At 46.8% G+C, this 21,227-nt stretch overlaps 1 protein-coding gene across 7 annotated transcripts in view; it reads right to left on the minus strand.

Moving 5' to 3' along the window:
* Positions 1–3,791: 3,791 nt before the first annotated feature.
* Positions 3,792–21,227, minus strand: part of LIPE (lipase E, hormone sensitive type) — a 33,064-nt gene continuing 15,628 nt past the window's right edge. For all 7 annotated transcript variants that reach the window (XM_087940133.1, XM_087940136.1, XM_087940137.1 and 4 more), the window contains 9 exons: positions 20,661–21,193; positions 17,145–17,235; positions 15,439–15,584; positions 14,473–14,658; positions 11,775–12,069; positions 9,907–10,134; positions 8,124–8,264; positions 6,699–7,069; positions 3,792–5,293 (listed from right to left, as the gene is read on the minus strand). In XM_087940133.1, the coding sequence (XP_087796259.1) occupies positions 4,739–5,293; positions 6,699–7,069; positions 8,124–8,264; positions 9,907–10,134; positions 11,775–12,069; positions 14,473–14,658; positions 15,439–15,584; positions 17,145–17,235; positions 20,661–21,193 (2,546 nt within the window). In that variant the 3' untranslated portion in view covers positions 3,792–4,738. The remainder of the gene's footprint in view (positions 5,294–6,698; positions 7,070–8,123; positions 8,265–9,906; positions 10,135–11,774; positions 12,070–14,472; positions 14,659–15,438; positions 15,585–17,144; positions 17,236–20,660; positions 21,194–21,227) is intronic.

Here is a 21,227-nt window from a genome sequence, read left to right on the forward strand (position 1 = left end):
AGGATGGGAGTTGCAGCCCAATGCAACTGCAGGGCACCAGCTTGGGGATAATCAGAAGACTACAATGCATCCCCAGTTCTCCCAATTTGTTATTATGATTTCCCTGGATTGCACTGAATTAACATTTCCCCCCAGTTCTGCTGAACTGTGAGTGATCTGAATTAACCGGGTTGAAAGGAACTCATGTGGATATGTAGCCACCATGTTCAACTGAGCTGGTTAAGTGGATATGAGCCTTTTTATCCCTAATTCAGACCCAAAATTGCAAAGCACTTCCATTAGGCTGTACATGGCCAAACAGGCTGCTGGAAATACCGTGCAACTGCCTCTCAAGAGTTTCTGTTTTTAGCTGGAAAGATTCCTGTACTAGAAAGATCTACAAAGTTAAATAATAGAGCAATCTCTGGGGTCAGGAATGCAACTGAGAAAAGAAAACAGAATCCTAAATCCTTAGGTTCTTCAGGACAGTAATACTTATATGGCTGGTTTGATAACAGAATTACAGAGTTGGAAGGGACCTTAGAGGGAGGAAACCATATACCATTTCAGACAAATAGTTGTCCAATCTGTTCTTAAAAACCTCCAGTGATGGATCACCCACAAATTCTGGAGGCAAGCCATTCCATTGATTAATTGTTCTGACAGGAAATTTTTCCTTAGTTCCAGGTTGCTTCTCTCCTTGAATCATTTCCATCTTTCGCTTTTTCTGATGTTCTGACCCACCACTGCAAGGACTTTGGATCTGTTCCCCTAATTTCCCCGCCGCCACCACAGCTCGATGAGGCAAGTTGAATTGAGAAATAAAAACTGGATTGGAAATACAAGATAGCTGGACACTTCCTCCTTTACTCATCTTTCCTCATTTTGCACAAAACCACAATTCTTGTGTCGTTTCCTGTGGGGAAATGTTATTGGGCCAGGCCTGACCTTAGACAAGGTTACAAAAAGCGGGTAGATCAGATGTTCAGGGAAAAAAAATCACCCCTGGTATCCTGCAGATGTTCATGGCAATCATCAAATTCAAGATGGCGGTCAGTTTTGTGAGACACCTATGCCCCCCAGAAGATAGTGTTCATATCTTGACTCCTTCCTTCCTCCCTCCATCCCAGATACCCTGAATTGATTTTTTTTTGTTTTGTGAGAGAAAAATCCTTATAAATCCAAAAGCAGGCACTAATAAGATTATGGCTATATTTCTGTGGTTCTGTGGACAACCAGCTAAATAGGAGCCAGCAGTGTGCAGCAGCAGCCAAAAAACGAATGCAATCCTAAATTGCATTAACAGAGGGATACAGTCAAGATCAAGTGAGGTACTAATACCACTCTATGAAGCCTTAGTAAGACTATACCTAGAGTACTGCATCCAATTTTGGTCACCACATTGTAAAAAAGATGTTGAGACTCTAGAAAGTGTGCAGAGAAGAGCAACCAGAATGATGAGGGGACTGGAGTCTAAAACATATGAAGAACGGTTACAGGAACTGGGCCTGGCTAGTCTAGTGAAGAGAAGGACCAGGGAAGACAGGATAGCATCTCCCAATATTTGATGGGCTGCCACAGAGAGGAAGAGATCAAGCTATTCCCTGAAGCGCCTGTAGGCCAGACAAGGAATAATGGATGGAAACTGAACAAGGAGAGATTCAACTTGGAAATAAGGATAAATTTTCTGACAGTGAGAACAATCAACCAATGAATAGAACAGCTTGCCTTCGGAAGTTGTGGGAGCTTCATTTCCGGAGGCTTTTAAGAAGAGATTGGACTGCCATTTGCCAAAAATGGTGTAGGGTCTCCTGCTTGGGTGGGGGGTTGGACTAGATGACCTGTAAGGTCCTTTCCAACTCTGATTATCTGTTATCTGCCTTTGAAGGCAGAAACCTTGCATGCAGAGCATGTCAAAAGGCAGAAGGTAATGGGTATATAATTGAAAATGGGAATAAAGACATTTTTCTTTTTTTCTTTTTTACCAAACTCAGCATTCGTATTCTGATTCATTGAAGATTATTCCTAATCTCGGGTTTGGATTAAATGGTCAGTCTAAGAATATTCAAGGGTTTACACCGTAACTGGCAAGACACAATGCCTTGGGAATTCTCCCAAGTGCCAATCTCTTTGTGAAATGTCCCAAAGGTACTTTTTCAAAAAAGGCAACTGGATTTTGTTTTTCTTGAAGACGTTTCGCTTCTCCTCCCAAGAAGCTTCTTCAGTTCTGACTGAATGGTGGATTTACATTCCTCTCAAGTCATCTGGTCATTAGCTCTCTTTCTGAGAGCTGTTGAGGTCAGCTGGAGGTTTATCTGTGCCCCTATTGTGCAAAATGGGTGTGGAACCTCCTTGGAACTGGTGAAAGGACTGTGTTGTAAACAGGAGATAGGTGGTGTCATTTCCGTCCTCCTCCTCCTGAGAGAAGACTGTTCAATTTTGACATTGTTGGCCTCTTTTGACCTCTCTTTCAAACCAGCAGCCCCCTCTGTCCAGAATGCAGACTTTGCTGTCATCAAAAGAGCGGGCTTTGTCTTTCAAATGCAGATGGGCTGTTGAACCTTGTCCTGATGGCTTTGTTCTCTTGAGTTGTGCCATGGAACAAGACTCAGAAAGAGCGCTAATGGCCAGATGACTGCAAAGGACATAAATCCATTCTCCACCAGTCAGAACTGAAGAAGCTTCTTGGATCAGAAGCGAAACATCTTCCAGAAAAAACAAAGTTCTGTTGAAAAAACACCGTTGGGACAACCACGACCTGGATGAGCGAGAATCTCCATAGACCAGTGATGGCAAACATTTTTGGCACTGAGTGCCTGATCTGGAATGCGCGTGCATGCCGGAGTGCCGGAAAACTGAAGACCAACTGGCTGGTGTGTGCATGCCTGTTTTCAGACCGTTTTGGGGCCATTTTCAGGCCTTTTTTCATGCCAAAACCGGCCTGGAAAATGGCCTGGAAACACAGTCTGAAAAATGGCCTGGTTTTTTGGCCACTTTCAGGCCATTTTCTGGGCTGTTTTTCGACACCCTGGCACCCACGTAGATCAGCTGGCTGGCTCCCATGTGCATGCCAGAAACCAGAAGAGCAGCTGGCAATGGTTCATGTGCCCTCTGAGTGGGCTCTCTGGCATGCCTGCCATAGGTTCGCCACATTGGCCATAGATATTTTGAAATATACGACGTTTAGAGTGGTGTAACTTACACATATATAACAGAATCGAATTCTTTATTGGCTAAGTGTGATTGGACACACAAGGAATTTGTCTTTGGTGCACAAGCTCCCAGTGTACATTAAAAAAAGAACATTCACCAAGAATCATGAGATACAACACTTAGTGATAGTTATAGGATACTAAATAAGCTACACTGTTCAAAATATGGTATATTTCAAAAGGAGTCTATGGAATATGTATGTGTGTACGTATTCCATAGACTCCTTTTGAATATATATATCCAGGAAAAGTGATGCATTTATTGGGAACTGATATACGCAAACTAGAAATAAAAACCAATTTTGGGCAACCCCCCCTTCCATGATAAATTGCAGTCACGTGACTGCTAAGTGCTGCAAACAGCCATAAATGCAGGCCAGTTCCAGAGTCTCCAAAAGGACCCTGGAGAAGGTAGATCAGAACTTCTCATCAGATCAGAACTTCTCATCCAGTTCATAAGTACCATTTGTTTTTGGGTCTGTCGAAACTTTGGTAAGTTTTTATACCCGCTGCTTGGGTTTTTTTTGTTGTTCAACCTTACCTGGAATTTCCACATGACACCCCCCCCCCCCCAGCCCCCAAGCACAGAGGACACGTCACTCAAAATCAAACCAGCTTTTATTTACAAAAATAGGTGTCCTGCTTAGCCCCAGATGCAAGCTGAAAACAGCAGCTTTTCTGAGAGGTCCCCGTGTCCCCAAGACCTTCCCTTCCCTTTGGTTTAGAATAACAACAGCGCTCCCACCCCTCCTCAAGGCAACCTGGTGAGGTGGATAGAAAAGAGAGTCGTGAGAACGGAAAATAAAAATACTGGAGTGCAAAGTTTTCCACTCAAAACATGGCTGAGACCCGAGGGAGGCAGGGTGTGTTGGCCGATGAGGCAAGGCAGTGACTGTGAATACTTTTTTGTGCAAAGGACTGGAAGACTCAAAAGGGTTTGAAGAGTTGTCTGGATGGACCAAACCCCACCCTCCTCAAACCAACATTGTGCTTCCGGTGGCTAGGAATGGATTCTTAGGATTGGATAGAAAGTCACCCCCCGCCCCCCCACAAATACATCTCCCTAAAAATCTTTTTACCTAACACCGAGATCCAAAAGTGGGAAAAGAAAGATAAGCGAGTGCCAAGGTGGAGATGGACACAGGGAGGCCGAGAACATTTCGCCTCGGGCCCCAAACACGACAAAGAGAAATCAGCTGTAGAGTTTTTTTACGCAGCTTTTTTTGTGTGTGTGTGTGTGTGTGTTTTGTTTTTGTTTTTTTCCTTATTTAAAAAATCCAAAACGGGTATAAAAGCATCCTTCCTAGGAGATGAAAAGAATGGAGACCCCGGGACAAATGGTCGGCCCTGGTTGGGGTGAGCCAGGGAGTCAGGCAGCAAAGAGCAATTCCGCCCTGGGGGGGGTTGGAAGAATCCATCCCAAAGTGTGAAAGGGGTGGGGGCGGGGTGGGGGCGGAGGAGAAAATAAAAAAGCACCACTGTAAATTGCACACCATGTCGAGACACAAGGTCTGGGGTTGGGGTGGGGATTAGGAAGGGGGCGCTCCTCAGGCCCCGACCCCTCGGCCTGAGGTGCTACTTGATGGGCCAGAATCCTGGCCGGGAATGATGGCGGCGTTTAAGATGGGACCGGCTGCGGGAGGAGTGCTGATGTTCTTGGATTGGTTTGGCTGGTCCAGGGAGTGGCCCCCCGTTTGGGATTCTGGAACGTTGCTGGCGGTTTGGACTTCTTCGTTGGGTCTGGAGGCCCGGCTTTCGGCCGCTGGGGTGTGCGACGTTTTGTGTTGAGGGGGCACCCCGTTCTCCTGGATGGGAGCGAGGTCGGCGTTCACAGCCACGGCCGGAGAAGTTCGCTCTAGTTTGCGATGTTTCGGGAGGGCGGCCGGGGGCTGTGGGGGGGCGGTGTCGGAGGGCATCAGAATGTTCCGGATGAGCTCTGTGCAGACGGCCGAGGCCTGGCGGGTCTCGCGGCACAGCTGGGAGAGGCTGAGGAAGCCATGAGGCAAATCTTGCACCACGCGCAGGGTGACCGGCTGGCCGAGGGCCCGTAACCTCTGAGCAAACATAACGGAGTCGTCCAACATGGGATCCAGAGCACACGCCTAAGGAAAAGAGATGGACGGAGCCTGTAAATCCCAAGAATCAGGAAATCCTCCTAACCCTCACATGCTCCACTGGACCAGTTTGGTGTAATGGGTAAGGCACCAGGCTTGAAACCGGACGATGGTGAGTTCTAGTCCTGCCTTAGTCACGAAAGCCAGCTGAGTGAATTTGGGCCAATCAGCAGGAGAGTTCTAGTCCTGCCTTAGGCATAAAAGCCAGCTGGGTCACTTTGGGCCAATCACCAGGTGAATGTGAGTTCTAGTCCCACCTCAGCCATGAAACCTGGCTGGGTCACTTTGGGCCAATCAGTAGGAGACTGGGAGTTCTAGTCCCCCCTTAAGGCATGAAAGCCGTCTGCAGGGACTTTGGGCCAATCACCAGGTGAATGTGAGTTCTAGTCCCGCCTCAGCCATGAAAGCCAGCTGGGGGGACTTTGGGCCAATCACCAGGTGAATGTGAGTTCTAGTCCCGCCTCAGCCATGAAAGCTGGCTGGGTCACTTTGGGCCAATCAGCAGGAGACTGGGAGTTCTAGTCCCCCTTAAGGCATGAAAGCCGTCTCCAGGGACTTTGGGCCAATCACCAGGTGAATGTGAGTTCTAGTCCCGCCTCAGCCATGAAAGCTGGCTGGGTCACTTTGGGCCAATCAGCAGGAGACTGGGAGTTTTAGTCCCCCCTTAAGGCATGAAAGCTGTCTGCAGGGGCTTTGGGCCAATCACCAGGTGAATGTGAGTTCTAGTCCCGCCTCAGCCATGAAAGCCAGCTGGGGGACTTTGGGCCAATCAGCAGGAGACTGTGAGTTCTAGTCCCCCCTTCAGGCATGAAAGCCGTCTCCAGGGACTTTGGGCCAGTCACTCTCTTTCAGTCCATCCTACCTCACAGGGTTGTTGCTGTGGGGAAAATATGAGGAGGAAATTAGATTAAATACGTTCACGGTCTCGAGTTATTGTAAAAAAGAATGAAGGTGGGATATAAATAAGGAAACAAACAAAACAAAAATAAATAAATTATATGGCGTGATTAACAATTTCCAAGGCATTTCATCCAGGTTAGGGTTAGGGGTAAAGGTTAGGGTTACGGGTTAGGCCAGGGGTCCCCAAACTCGGCAACTTTACGGCTTGTGGACTTCAACTCCCAGAATTCTCCAGCCAGCCTAGCTTACTCTCTTGTAATCCCTTCCTCTGCAATCTCTCCTCTTCGGAGGATAGGAGAAAAAAAAAAAAACAGACACAGCTGGCTGGAGAATTCTGGGAGTTGAAGTCCACAGGCCTTAAAGTTGCCAAGTTTGGAGACCTCTGGTTTAGGGTAAGTTCGAGCCTGCTCCCCAATTCCCACACCTACTCAACCTTTGCTCCCGCCCACTTCTAACACACCCTGCCTCCCTGGAGCCGCCCAGGCCTGCTCACCACGATATGGACCGGAGGGAGTCCCTTCAGCATTTCATCCGGGGCCAAAAGGGGCGACATGAAGGGGTTCTTGACGATAGGCGAGAGCTCCAGAGGCAGGCTGGCGGCAGGCTGGAGGCTGCGTAGTGGCTGGAAGCCGTCGGGAAACATCAAGCCCCGGGGATTGCTGGAGGAGAAGGCCTCTTGGTCCTGGTCGGACAAGAAGAAGGTGGGCTGGTCTTCAGGCTCTGGAGTGGTCGAACTTGGGTCTCGCTGGACATCAGAGGACCCTAAGAAATTTTGACATGTCTGGCTCTTCTTCCGGGAGTCTTTGTGGCTGGCAAGCGGCTTGCATTTCAGGCTCGTCTCGGAGGCGCTTTTCCTCAAGGCTTCTGCACAGAACAACAGAGTAACAGCGTTACAGATTTGCAACCTTCCCCCGCCGCTTCGGATAAGCCAAGGGCTCCGGCATTCACCCCCCCTGTTCAAATCATGAGTCTCTAGCCGCATCTCTCAGAGTAAAAAAAATAATAATGATTTATTAGGAGTGAAGATGTTGGTGCTACCTGAGACACATCATTCATTTCCCCTTTGACCCTGGTCTTCCTCCCAGCCCCTGGATGTATATTCTCCAATGGGACACATCCATAGCCAAGAGTCATCGATCATGCTCTCCAGTAATAAACTTGAGCGTCAGAAGCTTCGGCCGCCTAGCAATTATCTGAAGCATTTAAGGAATGTACTGTGTCCCCCACTCCCTTTCTGATGTCAACTCTAAAAGACCAGAGAAATATTTTTGAGTTGACATGGAGGAAGCAAGATTTTATTTATAACCACTACTGAGCCAAAATTGCTATTGTTCAGCAAGGCCGTTCGGGGAGTTCTGCCCCATTTTATGACCGTTTTACCACTGTTGTTAAGTGAGATGCTGCCGTTGTTAAGTGAATCTAGCTTCCCCGCTGACCTGGCTTGTCGGAAGGTCACAAAAGAGGAACACGTGACCCCTCCCCTTCCTGGGGGACGCTGTAACCATCACAAGCACATGCCAAGAGCCTGAATTTTGATCATACGTGACCCCGGGGAGCACTGCGACGGTTCGTAAGTGTTGAAAAATGGCCACGAGGCGCTTTTTCGGTGCCGTTGCAACTTTGCAGTTGCTAAATGGACGGTCGTAAGTCGAGCAGTTACCAAGACTTGCGTTTTAGAAGCAGCAGCGCCTGATTTCGGCGAGAGAAAAGGACAGTTCCTACCAAGTGCTGGAATTAGTAAGGCATTCGGGAGTATCGGCACCAGCTGGCCACGGGGGGCTCTCAGAGCTGGTGCCACGTCTGCCGCGAGAAGACAAAGAAGAGGAAGGCAGAAGCGGATGAAGCGGAGGAGCCGGCAGCCTGCAGCCCCAGGGGAGGTCCTTCTTACCATTTACTTCACCCGCCCCATTGTGCTTGCCTGTCTTGTCCATCAAAGAGCCAACCAAGGCGGATGCGCCCAGGCGCAAGTCTCGGAAGAGGAGGGCTGTGTTATGGCGCATCATGTTCATGGGGTCCAGCTTTTCCAAGGCTGAGTCGTCTGGCTGCTCAGACTCCATTCCTTCGGGTTGGGAAGAACAAAAATAAGGAAGTGGAAGAATTTGGGTTAGGAATGTCCAACCTTATAACAGTCTGGTTTGGCTCTGCAGCCCAACAGGACAGACTCAGATTTCAGAGGGTAATTAGAACTGCAGAAAAAAAACCAATGGCTACCCACCTGCCTTTCATGGAGGACCTGCATCCTGCACGAGTCAAAAAGAGGTCTGTCAAAATACTTACAGGCCCCTCACATCCCGGACATAAACTGTTTCAACTCCTTCCCTCAAAACAACACTATAGAGCCCCACACACTAGCACAACTAGACACAAGGACAGTTTTTTCCCCAAACGCCATCCCTCTGCTAAACAAATGATTCCCTCGGCACTGTCAAACTACTTAGTAAGACTGTATAACTATTCTTCTTCTCATCCTTCCCATTACCTATCTTCTTTTCTATTTATGACTATAACTAGTTTTATTTAGTTTCCTGGTACGATTTGATTGCTTATTTAGTAACCTATGATTATCACTAAGAGTTGTATCTTATGATTCTTGATGAATGTACTTTATTTTTTTTCTTATGTACACTGAGAGCATAGGCACCAAAGACAAATTCTTTGTGTGTCCAATCACACTTGGCCAATAAAGCTATTCTATTCTATTCTGTTCTGTTCCGTTCCGTTCCATTCGATTCCCTATTCTATTCTCTATTCTCTTCTAGTCCCTGGTAACGTTAAGACTGGTAGAGTTCCTGTTAATGAGGATACTGCTTATAACCGCTATGTGCTTAGAGCTCAAAGCTTTGTTAGAGACCCCGCACACCCATGTCATGGTCTGTTTCTATTGCTCCCCTCTGGGAGGAGGTTTCCAAGTATTTCTAGCGGGACTACCAGATTCTGTAACAGCACTGTGAAGTGGTATATAAGACTAGGGGCTCTTGCTATGGATTGGGTTCATCAGTCGGAACTTTGACAGATAGGCGCCATCTGGATCTCTGGTGACGTCAGAGAAGGCATGCTTCCTGATCCCCCAAAGATGATATGACTTGATCTATGGGATCCAAAGTGCCCTCACTCTGCCCAACCTCACAAACGGGGGAGGAACTTTTGAGGACTGACTGGCCATAACCAGGTTATAAAGAGATTTAAATTTACTAGCTGGAACAATGGGGTGTTGTGCAGCGAGCCAGAACACACAGTTGTGATCGACTGATTGATTGGAGAGGGATGGCTCCTGCGTGAGGTGATCTGCTCCGTGATTGGTTACTGTGGGCGTAAAGGGGGAGTTTCCCTTTTTTCCCCGCCTTTTTTTCATCTGTGTGCTTTGTGATTTACCTCATGATGCTCCCGTTTGCCTGACTATCTTGTTTGCTGCATATGCAGATGTAAAATGTACTTATTTACATAAAACTACAAATTCGTGTCAGGGTCTCTGACTTCGTTTGGACACCCGTTGAGCAATTCCTTGACACAAGACTGCACCTGGAAGCCAACGTTGAAATAAAGCTCATCTTACGTCATGGGTCCAATCCTTCCTAAACGCCTCCAGTTCCGACACAGATGCCTGGTTGTCGGTCGCCAGCCTCACCTTCATCCCTCCTTCTCCCACCTCCCTAACCGTGGGAACCCCCCCTCCCCCCCCGCTTTCCAGCGAGATCCCTCACCTGCATAGGCACTGAGGCATTTGCATAAGACGCTGAGAGGCAGGAGCGGGTCCAGCAGCGTGAGAAGGCGCGAGGGTGAGGCGGCGACCTCCAAGAGGGTGACAGGGTAGGCCGCCATGATCCCATCCGGCATCTTGATCCCAAAAGCAGCGGCCCGCATGGAGACGGTGATGCAGAGGTTGCCACCGGCGCTGTCCCCGGCAAGGCACACCTTTTGTGCTGTGGAACCTGGGATGGAAAGGAAGAGGAGTCAGGAATGGTGGTGACGAAGAGAGAGAGAGAGAGAAGTAGAGATCAAATTACAATCGGCAAGCCCGCGTTTGAGACCCGGTTGCTGCTGTGTGACAGGGCGAGCTCCTGTCATTCGCTCCCGCTTCTGCTGACTCAAGATTTTAAAAGCCGGTGACTTCAACTACATAGATTACAGATTAACACAGTTGGGAAGGACCTTGTAGGTCATTTAGTCCAACCCCCCGCTCAGGCAAGAGGCCCTCCACCATTTCTGACAAATGGTAATCCAGTCTCTTCTTGAAAGCCTCCAGTGATGAAGCTCCCACGACTTCCGCTATTACGGATTTATCCGCTTATAGGTGGCCATGTTATGAATTGATTCCCCAAAGAAGTAGACTTTGTATGGACAAATATAATGAAACATGAGACTCATTTATACAAAATACAGTCGGCTAAAGAAACGTATAACTATCAAGTGCATTAGAAATGTAGGCATACTTGAATAATATTTGCATCAGATAAAAATATATATATAGAATTGAAACTGTCTTACGATACTAATTTTTGTTTGTTGCATTTGTCCACTTATTTTTAAACCCCTTTGCTTTTTCTCAAGCCTAACTACTATTATGGTTTGTTTGCCAGACGTTCAGACTGGATTTGGCATTTCTATCTACCTATCGAGCCCTTCCCAAGAACCTGGGATAGGAAAATGTGGATGTTTGATGGAGTTTACAGGTATCGTTGTGGGACGTAAGCTGTTTCAAGTATATCTGCTTTTTGTCATTGACCAACGGTGGATTTTCTTCCTTTTCTTTTTCTGTTATTATTTCAAAAGCAATGGAAAACAAATTAAAATGTTACAGGTAGTCCTCAACTTACAATAGCTCATTTACTGACTGTCTGAAGTTACAAGGCCACAGAACAAGTGACTTTTGGCCGTTTTTTCACATTAAAGGACTGTCACGGCATTCCTGTCGTAGCCATTGCAGCATCCTCATGATCCAGGCGATCAAAATCGAGATGCGTGGCAACTGGCATGTACTTATGACGGTTGCCATGTCCCAGTGGTCACGTTATCCCCTTTTTGTGATCTTCCTGACAAGTCAAGTCAAAGAGGAAGCCAGATACGCTTAAGCCACCATGTTACTACGGTGATTTGCTTAACAACGGCGGCATGAAGGGTTGTAAAATGGGGCAAAACTCACTTAACCGTCTTGCTCAGTAGGAAATTTGGCTATTGTAATTGTAAATCAAGGACTGCTTGTACTAATTTGTCCTCTGTGCCTGCCCTGGAGGGAGGGGACACCCCAGAGGAGGTATTCAGCAGGTTCTGACCAGTTCTGGAGAACCGGTAGCGGAAATTCTGAGTAGTTTGGAGAACCGGCTAATACTGCCTCTAACTGGCCCCGCCCCCATATCTTCTCCGCCTCCAGAGTCCCAGCTGATTGGCTGGGTCTCCTTTGGTTGCCTTGCACAGGAGAACGGAGCTGGAAAGCAGGTTAGTGGGGTGGGGAGGGAATGGGGATTTTGCAGTATCCTTCCCTGCCACGCCCACAAGCCATGCCCACAGAGCCAATAGTAAATATTTTTGAATCCCACCACTGGGCCAACCCCCCCCCACCCCAATTCCTTACCCAAGAGGTGGCAGTTCTTAAGGGCCCAGCAGTAGGCAAAGAAGCATTCTTCTAACGCTCGTGGGAACGGAGCCTCGGGCGACAGCGAGTAGTCGATCGAAAGAATAGGCGCCCCTAACTCCTGAGCCCACGATTTCAGGTAGGGCTCGTGGGACTTGGAGGTCTGGGCTACGAAACCCCCTCCGTGGAAATGCACCAAGAGGTAGGGGGAACGGGGCAGGGTCTTGCATTTCCAGGGCAGCTCGAGGGCCAGCGTCCCTTCCGGTCGCATCAATTTGAGCAATTCCTCGCTATCCTAGAGAGGAGAAACAGATTGCGGGGTTAGATCCCCAAGGCTTAGAGTGGGACTCTCGTTGCTTCCTCTCTACGGTGCCGGCCCTGGAGGCTGAACTCCCCAGGGATCTTGTGACAAACATCGGCACCCGTTTCTGGGAAGCATTTCGGCGAGCTGCGAAGGAGAAAAACAAGGAAGACGGATTTAATCAGAATAAAGCTGGAAGGGACCTCAGAGGTCTTCTAGTCCAACCCTCTGCTCAAGCAGGAAACCCTACACCATTTCGGACAGTTGGCTGTCCAGTCTTTTCTTTAAAACTTCCAGTGATGGAGCATCCACAACTTCTGGTGGCAAGCTGTTCCACTGGTTAATTGTTCTCCTTAATTCCAGGTTTCTTTGATTAATTGCCTTCCGTTTCTTCTTGTCCTGCATTCTAGCGCCTTGGAAAATGAATGGACTCCCTCTTCTTTGTGGCAGCCCCTCAAATACTGGAATATTGCTATCATGTCAGGCCTTTGCAAAGAAAGATAAGATACTTATCCAGAAGGAAACCTTTGATCTCCATACTTTAAGACCCGTGGACTTCAACTCCCAGAATTCCTCAACCAGCCGATCTTAAGACTTATGGACTTCAACTCCCAGAATTCCTCAACCAGCCAAGCTAAGACTTATGGACTTCAACTCCCAAAATTCCTCCACCAGCCAAGACTTATGGACTTCAACTCCCAGAATTCCTCAACCAGCCAAGACTTATGGACTTCAACTCTCAGAATTCCTCAACCAGCCAACCTTAAGACTTATGGACTTCAACTCCCAGAATTCCTCAACCAGCCAACCTTAAGACTTATGGACTTCAACTCCCAGAATTCCTCAACCAGCCAATCTTAAGACTTATGGACTTCAAATCCCAGAATTCCTCAACCAGCCAATCTTAAGACTTATGGACTTCAACTCCCAGAATTCCTCAACCAACTAAGCTAAGACTTAGGGACTTCAACTCCCAGAATTCCTCCACCAGCCAATCTTAAGACTTATGGACTTCAACTCCCAGAATTCCTCAACTAGCCAAGCTAAGACTTATGGACCTCAACTCCCAGAATTCCTCAACCAGCCAAGCTAGGACTTATGGACTTCAACTCCCAAAATTCCTCCACCAGCCAAGCTAGGACTTATGGACTTCAACTCCCAGAATTCCTCAACCAGCCAAGCTAAGACTTATGGACTTCAACTCCCAGAATTCCTCCACCAGCCAAGCTAAGACTTATGGACTTCAACTCCCAGAATTCCTCAACCAGCCAATCTTAAGACTTATGGACTTCAACTCCCAGAATTCCTCAACCAGCCAACCTTAAGACTTATGGGCTTCAACTCCCAGAATTCCTCCACCAGCCAAGCTAAGACTTATGGACTTCAACTCCCAGAATTCCTCAACCAGCCAACCTTAAGACTTATGGACTCCAACTCCCAGAATTCCTCAACCAGCCAAGCTAAGACTTATGGACTTCAACTCCCAGAATTCCTCCACCAGCCAAGCTAAGACTTATGGACTCCAACTCCCAGAATTCCTCCACCAGCCAAGCTAAGACTTATGGACTTCAACTCCCAGAATTCCTCAACCAGCCAAGCTAAGACTTATGGACTTCAACTCCCAAAATTCCTCCACCAGCCAAGACTTATGGACTTCAACTCCCAGAATTCCTCAACCAACTAAGCTAAGACTTATGGGCTTCAACTCCCAGAATTTCTCAACCAACCAAGCTAAGACTTATGGACCTCAACTCCCAGAATTCCTCAACCAACTAAGCTAAGACTTATGGGCTTCAACTCCCAGAATTCCTCAACCAACCAAGCTAAGACTTATGGGCTTCAACTCCCAGAATTCCTCAACCAACTAAGCTAAGACTTATGGGCTTCAACTCCCAGAATTCCTCAACCAACTAAGCTAAGACTTATGGGCTTCAACTCCCAGAATTCCTCAACCAACTAAGCTAAGACTTATGGACTTCAACTCCCAGAATTTCTCAACCAACCAAGCTAAGACTTATGGGCTTCAACTCCCAGAATTTCTCAACCAACCAAGCTAAGACTTATGGACTTCAACTCCCAGAATTCCTCAACCAACTAAGCTAAGACTTATGGGCTTCAACTCCCAGAATTCCTCAACCACCCAAGCTAAGACTTATGGACCTCAACTCCCAGAATTCCTTAGCCGAATTGAAGTCCACAAGTCTTAAAGGTGCCAAGTTGGTGAAACCCCAGTTCTAAGCCATCTCCTCTGCCTTGGGCACGATGTCTCCTTGTTAAGTTTTGCTTTCATCAACAGGCAGGGATGGTCCCCAAACTGCTACGCTTGGAACGTGTTATTCCTCAGCCTGCTGGATGTGCTGAGAGAAGCCGGAGCTGGGCCTTCACACCTGTCCATACCTGTCCTTCACGCAGCTCGTGGGAAATGAGCCTCATCTGGACGGCTCCTGGCCCGGTGTGAGCCACCGGAGGTGTGATGGTAACATTCAGTTTGGGGTTAGAAACCAGAGGTAGATCGAAGGAATGGGGCGGGACCAGCAGGGGTCGGGACAGCCGGACCTGAGAGGAAGCCATGCTGGCCAGCGACTGCAATGAGAGGAAGTGATAAAACAGAGATTAAAAACGTGTCTATCTTCAAATATCTGATATGTTTCCATAAAGATTCAATGCACAGAACTTGTTGAAGGACCAGATTCTCTGCAGCCAAAGGTTGTTCTTGGAGAGTTTTTCTCCAGCCTGGAAGGCAGCCAGGACATTGGGGGCAAAGTTGGAGCTAATTAAGGGACTCCTACTGATTATCTGACTGTGTTGCCTTTGTGCCAGGTCCCTTTGGGTCATCAAAGTTACAGTGGCACCGAAATAATTGACTTAGAACCATTTTTCACACCTATGACCCGTGCAACATCCCCATGCCACGAGATCAGAATTCAGATCGTTGACATCTGGTTCGTATTTATGACGGTTGCAGTATCCCGGGGTCATGTGGTCACCCTTTGCGACCTTCTGACAAGCAAAGTCAATGGGGAGGCCAGATTCATTTAACGACCGTGTTATTAACTTAACAACCATTGTGATTCACTTAACAACAGTGGCAAGAAAAGTCGTAAAATGGGGCAAAACTCACTTAACCAATATCTCACTTAGCAACAGAAATTTGGGACACAGCTGTGGGTTAAGTCAAGGGCTACCTGAATAGTAAAAAATATAGTAAAAGTTATAAACATAAACAATGTTTGTTTATCCTCATGAACCTCTTTCAGATCTGCTCTTTCTTCCTATTGATTGTTTATTTTATTTTTAATAATAATATTATTATTAAAAATTTTAATTTTTAATTTTAAGAAAATATTTGTAGTTTTTACTCACCGACAGCAACTCCATCTCGGTGAGGTTCCAAAATCTCTTCCAGAAATGTACATCCAAGTTCTGAGTAATGCGCTCAAACTCTGATCCTCGCAGTTCAGGGTCGATGGCAAATTTCCCGCTCATGAAGAGAGAGCCAGCAGCCACTCCTGCGTGAAGGAAGGAAGGAAGGAAGGAAGGGGAAGAGATGGATGGATGGAAGGAAGGAAAGAAGAAAGGAAGGGAAGGGGAAGGAAAGGGAAGAGTTGGATGGAAGAAAGGAGGAAGGGAAGGGAGTTGGATGGAAGAAAGGGAAGGGAAAGGAAGGAAGGGAAGAGATGGATGGATGGAAGGAAGGAAAGAAGAAAGGAAGGGAGGGAGGGAGGAAGGAAAGGGAAGAGATGGATGGATGGAAGGAAGGAAAGAAGAAAGGAAGGGAGGGAGGGAGGAAGGAAAGGGAAGAGATGGATGGATGGAAGGAAGGAAAGGGAGGAAGGGAAGGGAAGAGTTGCATGGAAGAAAGGGAGGGAGGGGGAAGGAAGAAAGGAAGGGAAGAGATGGATGGATGGAAGGAAGGAAAGAAGAAAGGAAGGGAGGGAGGGAGGGAAGGAAAGGGAAGAGATGGATGGATGGAAGGAAAGGGAGGAAGGGAAGGGAAGAATGGAAGAAAGGGAGGAGGGGAAGGAAGAAAGGAAGGAAGAGATGGATGGATGGATGGAAGAAAGGAAGGAGGGAGGGAGGGAAGAAAAGGAAGAATGGATGGAAGGGAAGAAGATGGATGGAAGGAAGGAAGAACAAATTTAGAGGGGAGGAGGAGAAATGGAAATAGAGACAAAGAAGAGGAAGGAAAGAAGGTAGGAAGGGAAAGGAACAGATGGATGGATAGATGGAAGGAAGGAGAACAAGATTAGAGGGAGGAAGGAAGAGATAAATAGAGAGACACAGAAGAGGAAGGAAAGAAGGAAGGAAGGAAGGAAGGAAGGAAGGAAGGAAGGAAGGAAGGAAGGAAGGAAAGAGATCAAGATCAAAAAGTCTTCCTGTTCAATTACATCCAGAGGAAGGGAAAAAGACAATTAAAAAGCTGATCTCTTGCACAGAAATGGTAACTTAGGGAAGTTGGATTGGCTGAACGGTCATATAATCGGATGCGGCTCACTCAATAGCCTTGCCTAACAGTGGAAATTCCAATCCCAACTGTGTTTGTAAGTTGAGGACTATTTGTGTACAAATATTTGTGTACAGTCCATCGAGTGACCATTCAAAGTTACAACGGCACTGAAAAAAGGGACCGTTTTTTTTTTCCCCACACGGCCACTGCAGCTTCTCCGGGGTCACGAGATCAAAATTCAGGTAGTGGGCAACGGAATCCTGACAGGAAGGCTCAGCAAGGGCAGCACAACTACCATGCGTCTTACTGTAGGATGTACTCCGTGGTGTGATTCAACCGGTGTTAACAACCGGTTCGGCGAGTGCGTGCTTTGAGTGCTTTGCGCACGTGCTCTACACTTTAAAAAAAGCACATTTTCAACTCAACTCCTTACCTTCTACTGCAGCCCCAGTGACTAAAACAGCTGAGGCGTGGCAAATTGCTCTGCCACGCGAATCAACGGAAATACAAACAAGGAAATAAAGCACAGAAAAGGGCAGGTGGGCAAGGCCAAATGCTTACTGGAACTACCAGTTTGCCCAAACTGGTCCAAACTGGTCCGAACCGGTCAAATCCCACTCACCAATGCTGGAGGAGTTACGCTTGTAATTCTCCCCAAAGGAGACCAGGCTGATGGCGATGGTCTGCAGGAAAGGCCGGATCGAAGGAGCAAACTGCAAAGATCAAGAATCAACATGAGAAGTAGCCAGCAATCCTGGGTTGTTTTTTTTTTTCCCCCGACACCCAAACTCTGCCTGCCATACCAACTCCAGCTCCAGAACTGAATTTATATTTATTACTGAAATGTATTTTATTTATTCGTGTCAGAAGCAACGCAATTAAAATAAGGCATACTGTAGGACATACAATTTAAAGCATAAAATGGAAGGCTAGAATGGAGTGGAATGGAATGGAATGGAATGGAATGCAGAATGTGATGTGATGTGATGGAATGGAATGGAATAGAATAGAATAGAACAGAATAGAATGCAGAATGTGATGTGATGTGATGGAATGGAATGGAATGGAATGGAATAGAATAGAATAGAATAGAACAGAATAGAATGCAGAATGTGATGTGATGTGATGTGATGGAATGGAATAAAACAGAATTCTTTATTGGTCAAGTGTGATTGGACACAAGGAATTTGACTTCGATGCATCACTTCTCAGTGTACATAAAAATTATAAGTCATAAATCATCATCATAGTCATCATAAAAATACTTTCCTCATAAATCATAAAATACAACAGTGATAGAATCAACATAAATCGTATTACGAAACTAAATAAAACATTATAAATCGTAAAGATACCAGCAACAAAGTTATAGTCATAAGTAGAGAAAGAGATGGGTAATAGGAAAGATGAGAATAATAATATTAATGCAGTCTTACTAAATAGTGTGACAGTGTTGTAGGAATTAGTTGTTTAGCAGACTGATTCTGGTGTTCAGTGCCCTATAGCGTCATTTTGAGGGAAGGAGTTGAAACAGTTTATGTCCGGGATGTGAGGGGTGTGTACATATTTTCACAGCCCTCTTTTTGACTAGTGCAGTAGACAGGTCCTCCATGGAAGGCAGGTTGGTAACCAATGTTTTTTCCTGCAGTTCTAATTACCCTCCGGAGTCTCTGTCTGTCTCTTGTCGGGTTGCAGAGCCAAACCAGACAGTTACGGAGGTGGAGATGACAGAGTCAATCCTTCCTCCGTAGAACTGGCTTTGCAGCTCCTTGGGCAGGCTTGAGATTTTTGAGGTACAAATGAAACAGATCTTGCCCAGAAACTAGCAACGTGAATTGCAGTTCGGTTACGCTGCCCTGAGCTCAAGTATCCATGGATCGAAGACACAAAGGGCAGATAGGCATATGTGCTGTTGTCACCGCAATCAGCAAAGGGCAGAAGCCATCAGATAGCCACAGCAAGGCTGAAGAGGGACAGGCCAGAGCTGGAAAGAGGAGGTGGGGGGTGGGGGGAAAATGCAGGAAAGTGCCTGACTGTTCAGAGCCAGTTGGTCAAGGCTGCAGCTTGTATGGGAAAGTGGGGAAAAAAAATTAAACAGCAAGGTCACTGCTGCGTCTGGTGACAGGGAGGCCGTATCTATGACGATCGGCTGTGGCTTCACAGGGTCCTTTTCAGTGGTGGGATTCAACCGATTTGCACCACTTTGGCTGAACCAGTTATTAAATTGCTCCGTTTGGGCTCCCAGGAAAGTGTAGGGAGGCCCACTAGGTCATTAGGGCAGAGAACCAGTTGTTAAAATTATTTGAATCCCATCACTGGTCCTTTTTAACAAATTGAAGCTGCAACTCGGGTTGTGCCTGTGTGTGTCTGTGTGTTGGGGGTGGAGATAAATAGGAAATAAAGATGAGTTTTGACGACCGTAGAGCAGTGTTTTTTCAACCTTGGGCCCTTTAAGGGGCCTGGACTTCAACTCCCAGAATTGAATGCCTGGGGAATTGTGGGAAATGAAGTCCAGATCTCTTAAAGGGCCCAAGGTTGGGAAATACTGCAGTAGAATTAAACGTTCCACTTCTGTCAAGGGAAAAGAAATAATGTGGCATGCGCCGCCCGGAATCACTATGGATGAGTTGGGCGGCTGTATAAATTTGTTTCATAAATAATAATAAAATGAATGGCTTCCTCAGGATGTTTCTGGCCCTCCGGGAAATTATTCGGGCAAACTGCCTTATTTCCTCACCCAGTCTGGTGTTTGCATGTGTTCCAAAAAGGGACGAAAAGAAGCAAACACAAACTCCTGCCCAGATGAAAAGACCACCTAAAATGAATCCGCAGCAGGGAAGCAAAGTCCAAATTCTTCCAAAAAAAATATTAAAAAATCCAGCTGGGGATGAGATCAAAGATCTTAATTAGAACAGAGTCAGAAGGGACCTTGGAGGTCTTCTAGTCCAGCCCCCCCCCTGCTGAAGCAGGAGACCGTATATAATTTGAGACAAGTGGCTGTCCCGTCTCTTCTTAAAACCCCCCTGAGATGGAGCACCTCTCTTCTTAAAAGCCTCCACAACTTCTGGTGGCAAGCTGTTCCACTGGTTAATCGTTCTCACTTGTAAGAAGTTTCTCCTGAATTCCAGGTTGCTCCTTTTTTTGATTAGGGTTAGCCATGAAAGCTCCCTAGGTGACTTTGGGCCAGTCGCCAGGTAATGGTGAGTTCTAGCCTGTCTTAGGCAGGAAAAGCAGCTGGGTGTCTTTAAGCCTCTCTCTCTCAGCCCAGCGCACCTCACAGGGTTGTTGTTGTGGGTAAAATAGGAGGAGGAAGATGTGTTGGATATACTCACCATCAGGAGTTATTTGTAAAAATAACTAAGGCGGGATACAAACAAATAAACAAACACATACCTACATACCTATATGATAATCCTAATAAATATATACATAGAATAACAGAGTTGGAAGGGGCCTTGAAGGTCTGCTACTCCAACCCCCTCCTTAGGCAGGAAACCAACCCTACACCACTTCAGGCAAATGGTTATCCAAACTCTTCTTAAAAACTTCCAGGTTTTGCCTTGACAGTCCTCACCTCTTCTTAATATATATTGCAAACTATTCTAAAAATACGACTTCCAGGTATACTTGCGATCTCCGGAACTACAATTATATTTATTACACTTACTAAGCTTTCGTCAGCCTCTGCTGACATTGTCAGAGTATTAAACTACCATTACAGATATATATGCCTTTATATATCATTAATCAATTTCGCCCTTGCATGCATAATAGGCCCTTCCAACCACCTCCCACCTGTAATTAACTCTGTTGTTTTTGCTTCAGTCATGTTGCTTGATGGAGGTTATATACATGAGGATTTTGCCTCTCAGGTTTATATATGTATGTATGTATGTATGTATGTATGTATGTATGTATGTATATATATATATATATGGATCTTTGGTTGTTCGGGTTTTCTCCCGCGTAAGATTCGAAGTATCTAGGCAGAAAACCCGAACAACCAAAGATCCACATACAAATACCCGCGAGAACCTCAGAAAACAAATATATATATATAAATAAAATATATAAATATATATATATATATAAATCCACCTCCACGATCCTACAAGATGGCCGCCTCGACAGTTCTCACCTGAAACCCCATACAGCGCCCGTAAAAACATCCCTTCTGCATCGTGATGTATTCCTGGAGAAATTGTTGCGAGAGGCCCCGATCCTCGTGGTTGAAGAGGTACCCGGGGCGGTTCTGAGTCAGCAGATGTTGGGCTAGGTAAACCAAGGCCCGGAGCTGGGTCAAGGCCGTGCAGTACGCTTCCAGCTCAGCGCAATTGTGGTTGGTGCGGAAAAAGATGCTGCGGCGGTTGCTGGCCACGTAACGGCTCTTGTGGATGATGTGAGCCACGCAGCAGCGCACCGTCTGGGCCAGGCTGCGGTAGCCATTGGCCGGCGTATGCTCATCCAGGTCGAAGATATGGTAGACGGCGGAGAAATGGTCGAGCATCGGCTCAAGGCACCGGGCGTGTTCTCGGATGGTGGTGAAGGCGGCCAGGAAACGTTGGCCGGTTTCGGAGGGGACGTCCTGAAAGAAAGCCACGTTATCCTCGGCTAGCATGAGCAAGGTTTGGAAGAGCGGCCGGGCATCCATAGTGCTGGAACTGGGGGAGCCTGAGAAAGGGAGGAAAGAGAAAGGAATGAAACC

Source organism: Pseudonaja textilis, chromosome 10, assembly GCF_049901715.1.
Source record: "Pseudonaja textilis isolate UNSWEBS1 chromosome 10, rPseTex1.2, whole genome shotgun sequence".
Classification (NCBI taxonomy): Eukaryota; Metazoa; Chordata; class Lepidosauria; order Squamata; family Elapidae; genus Pseudonaja; species Pseudonaja textilis.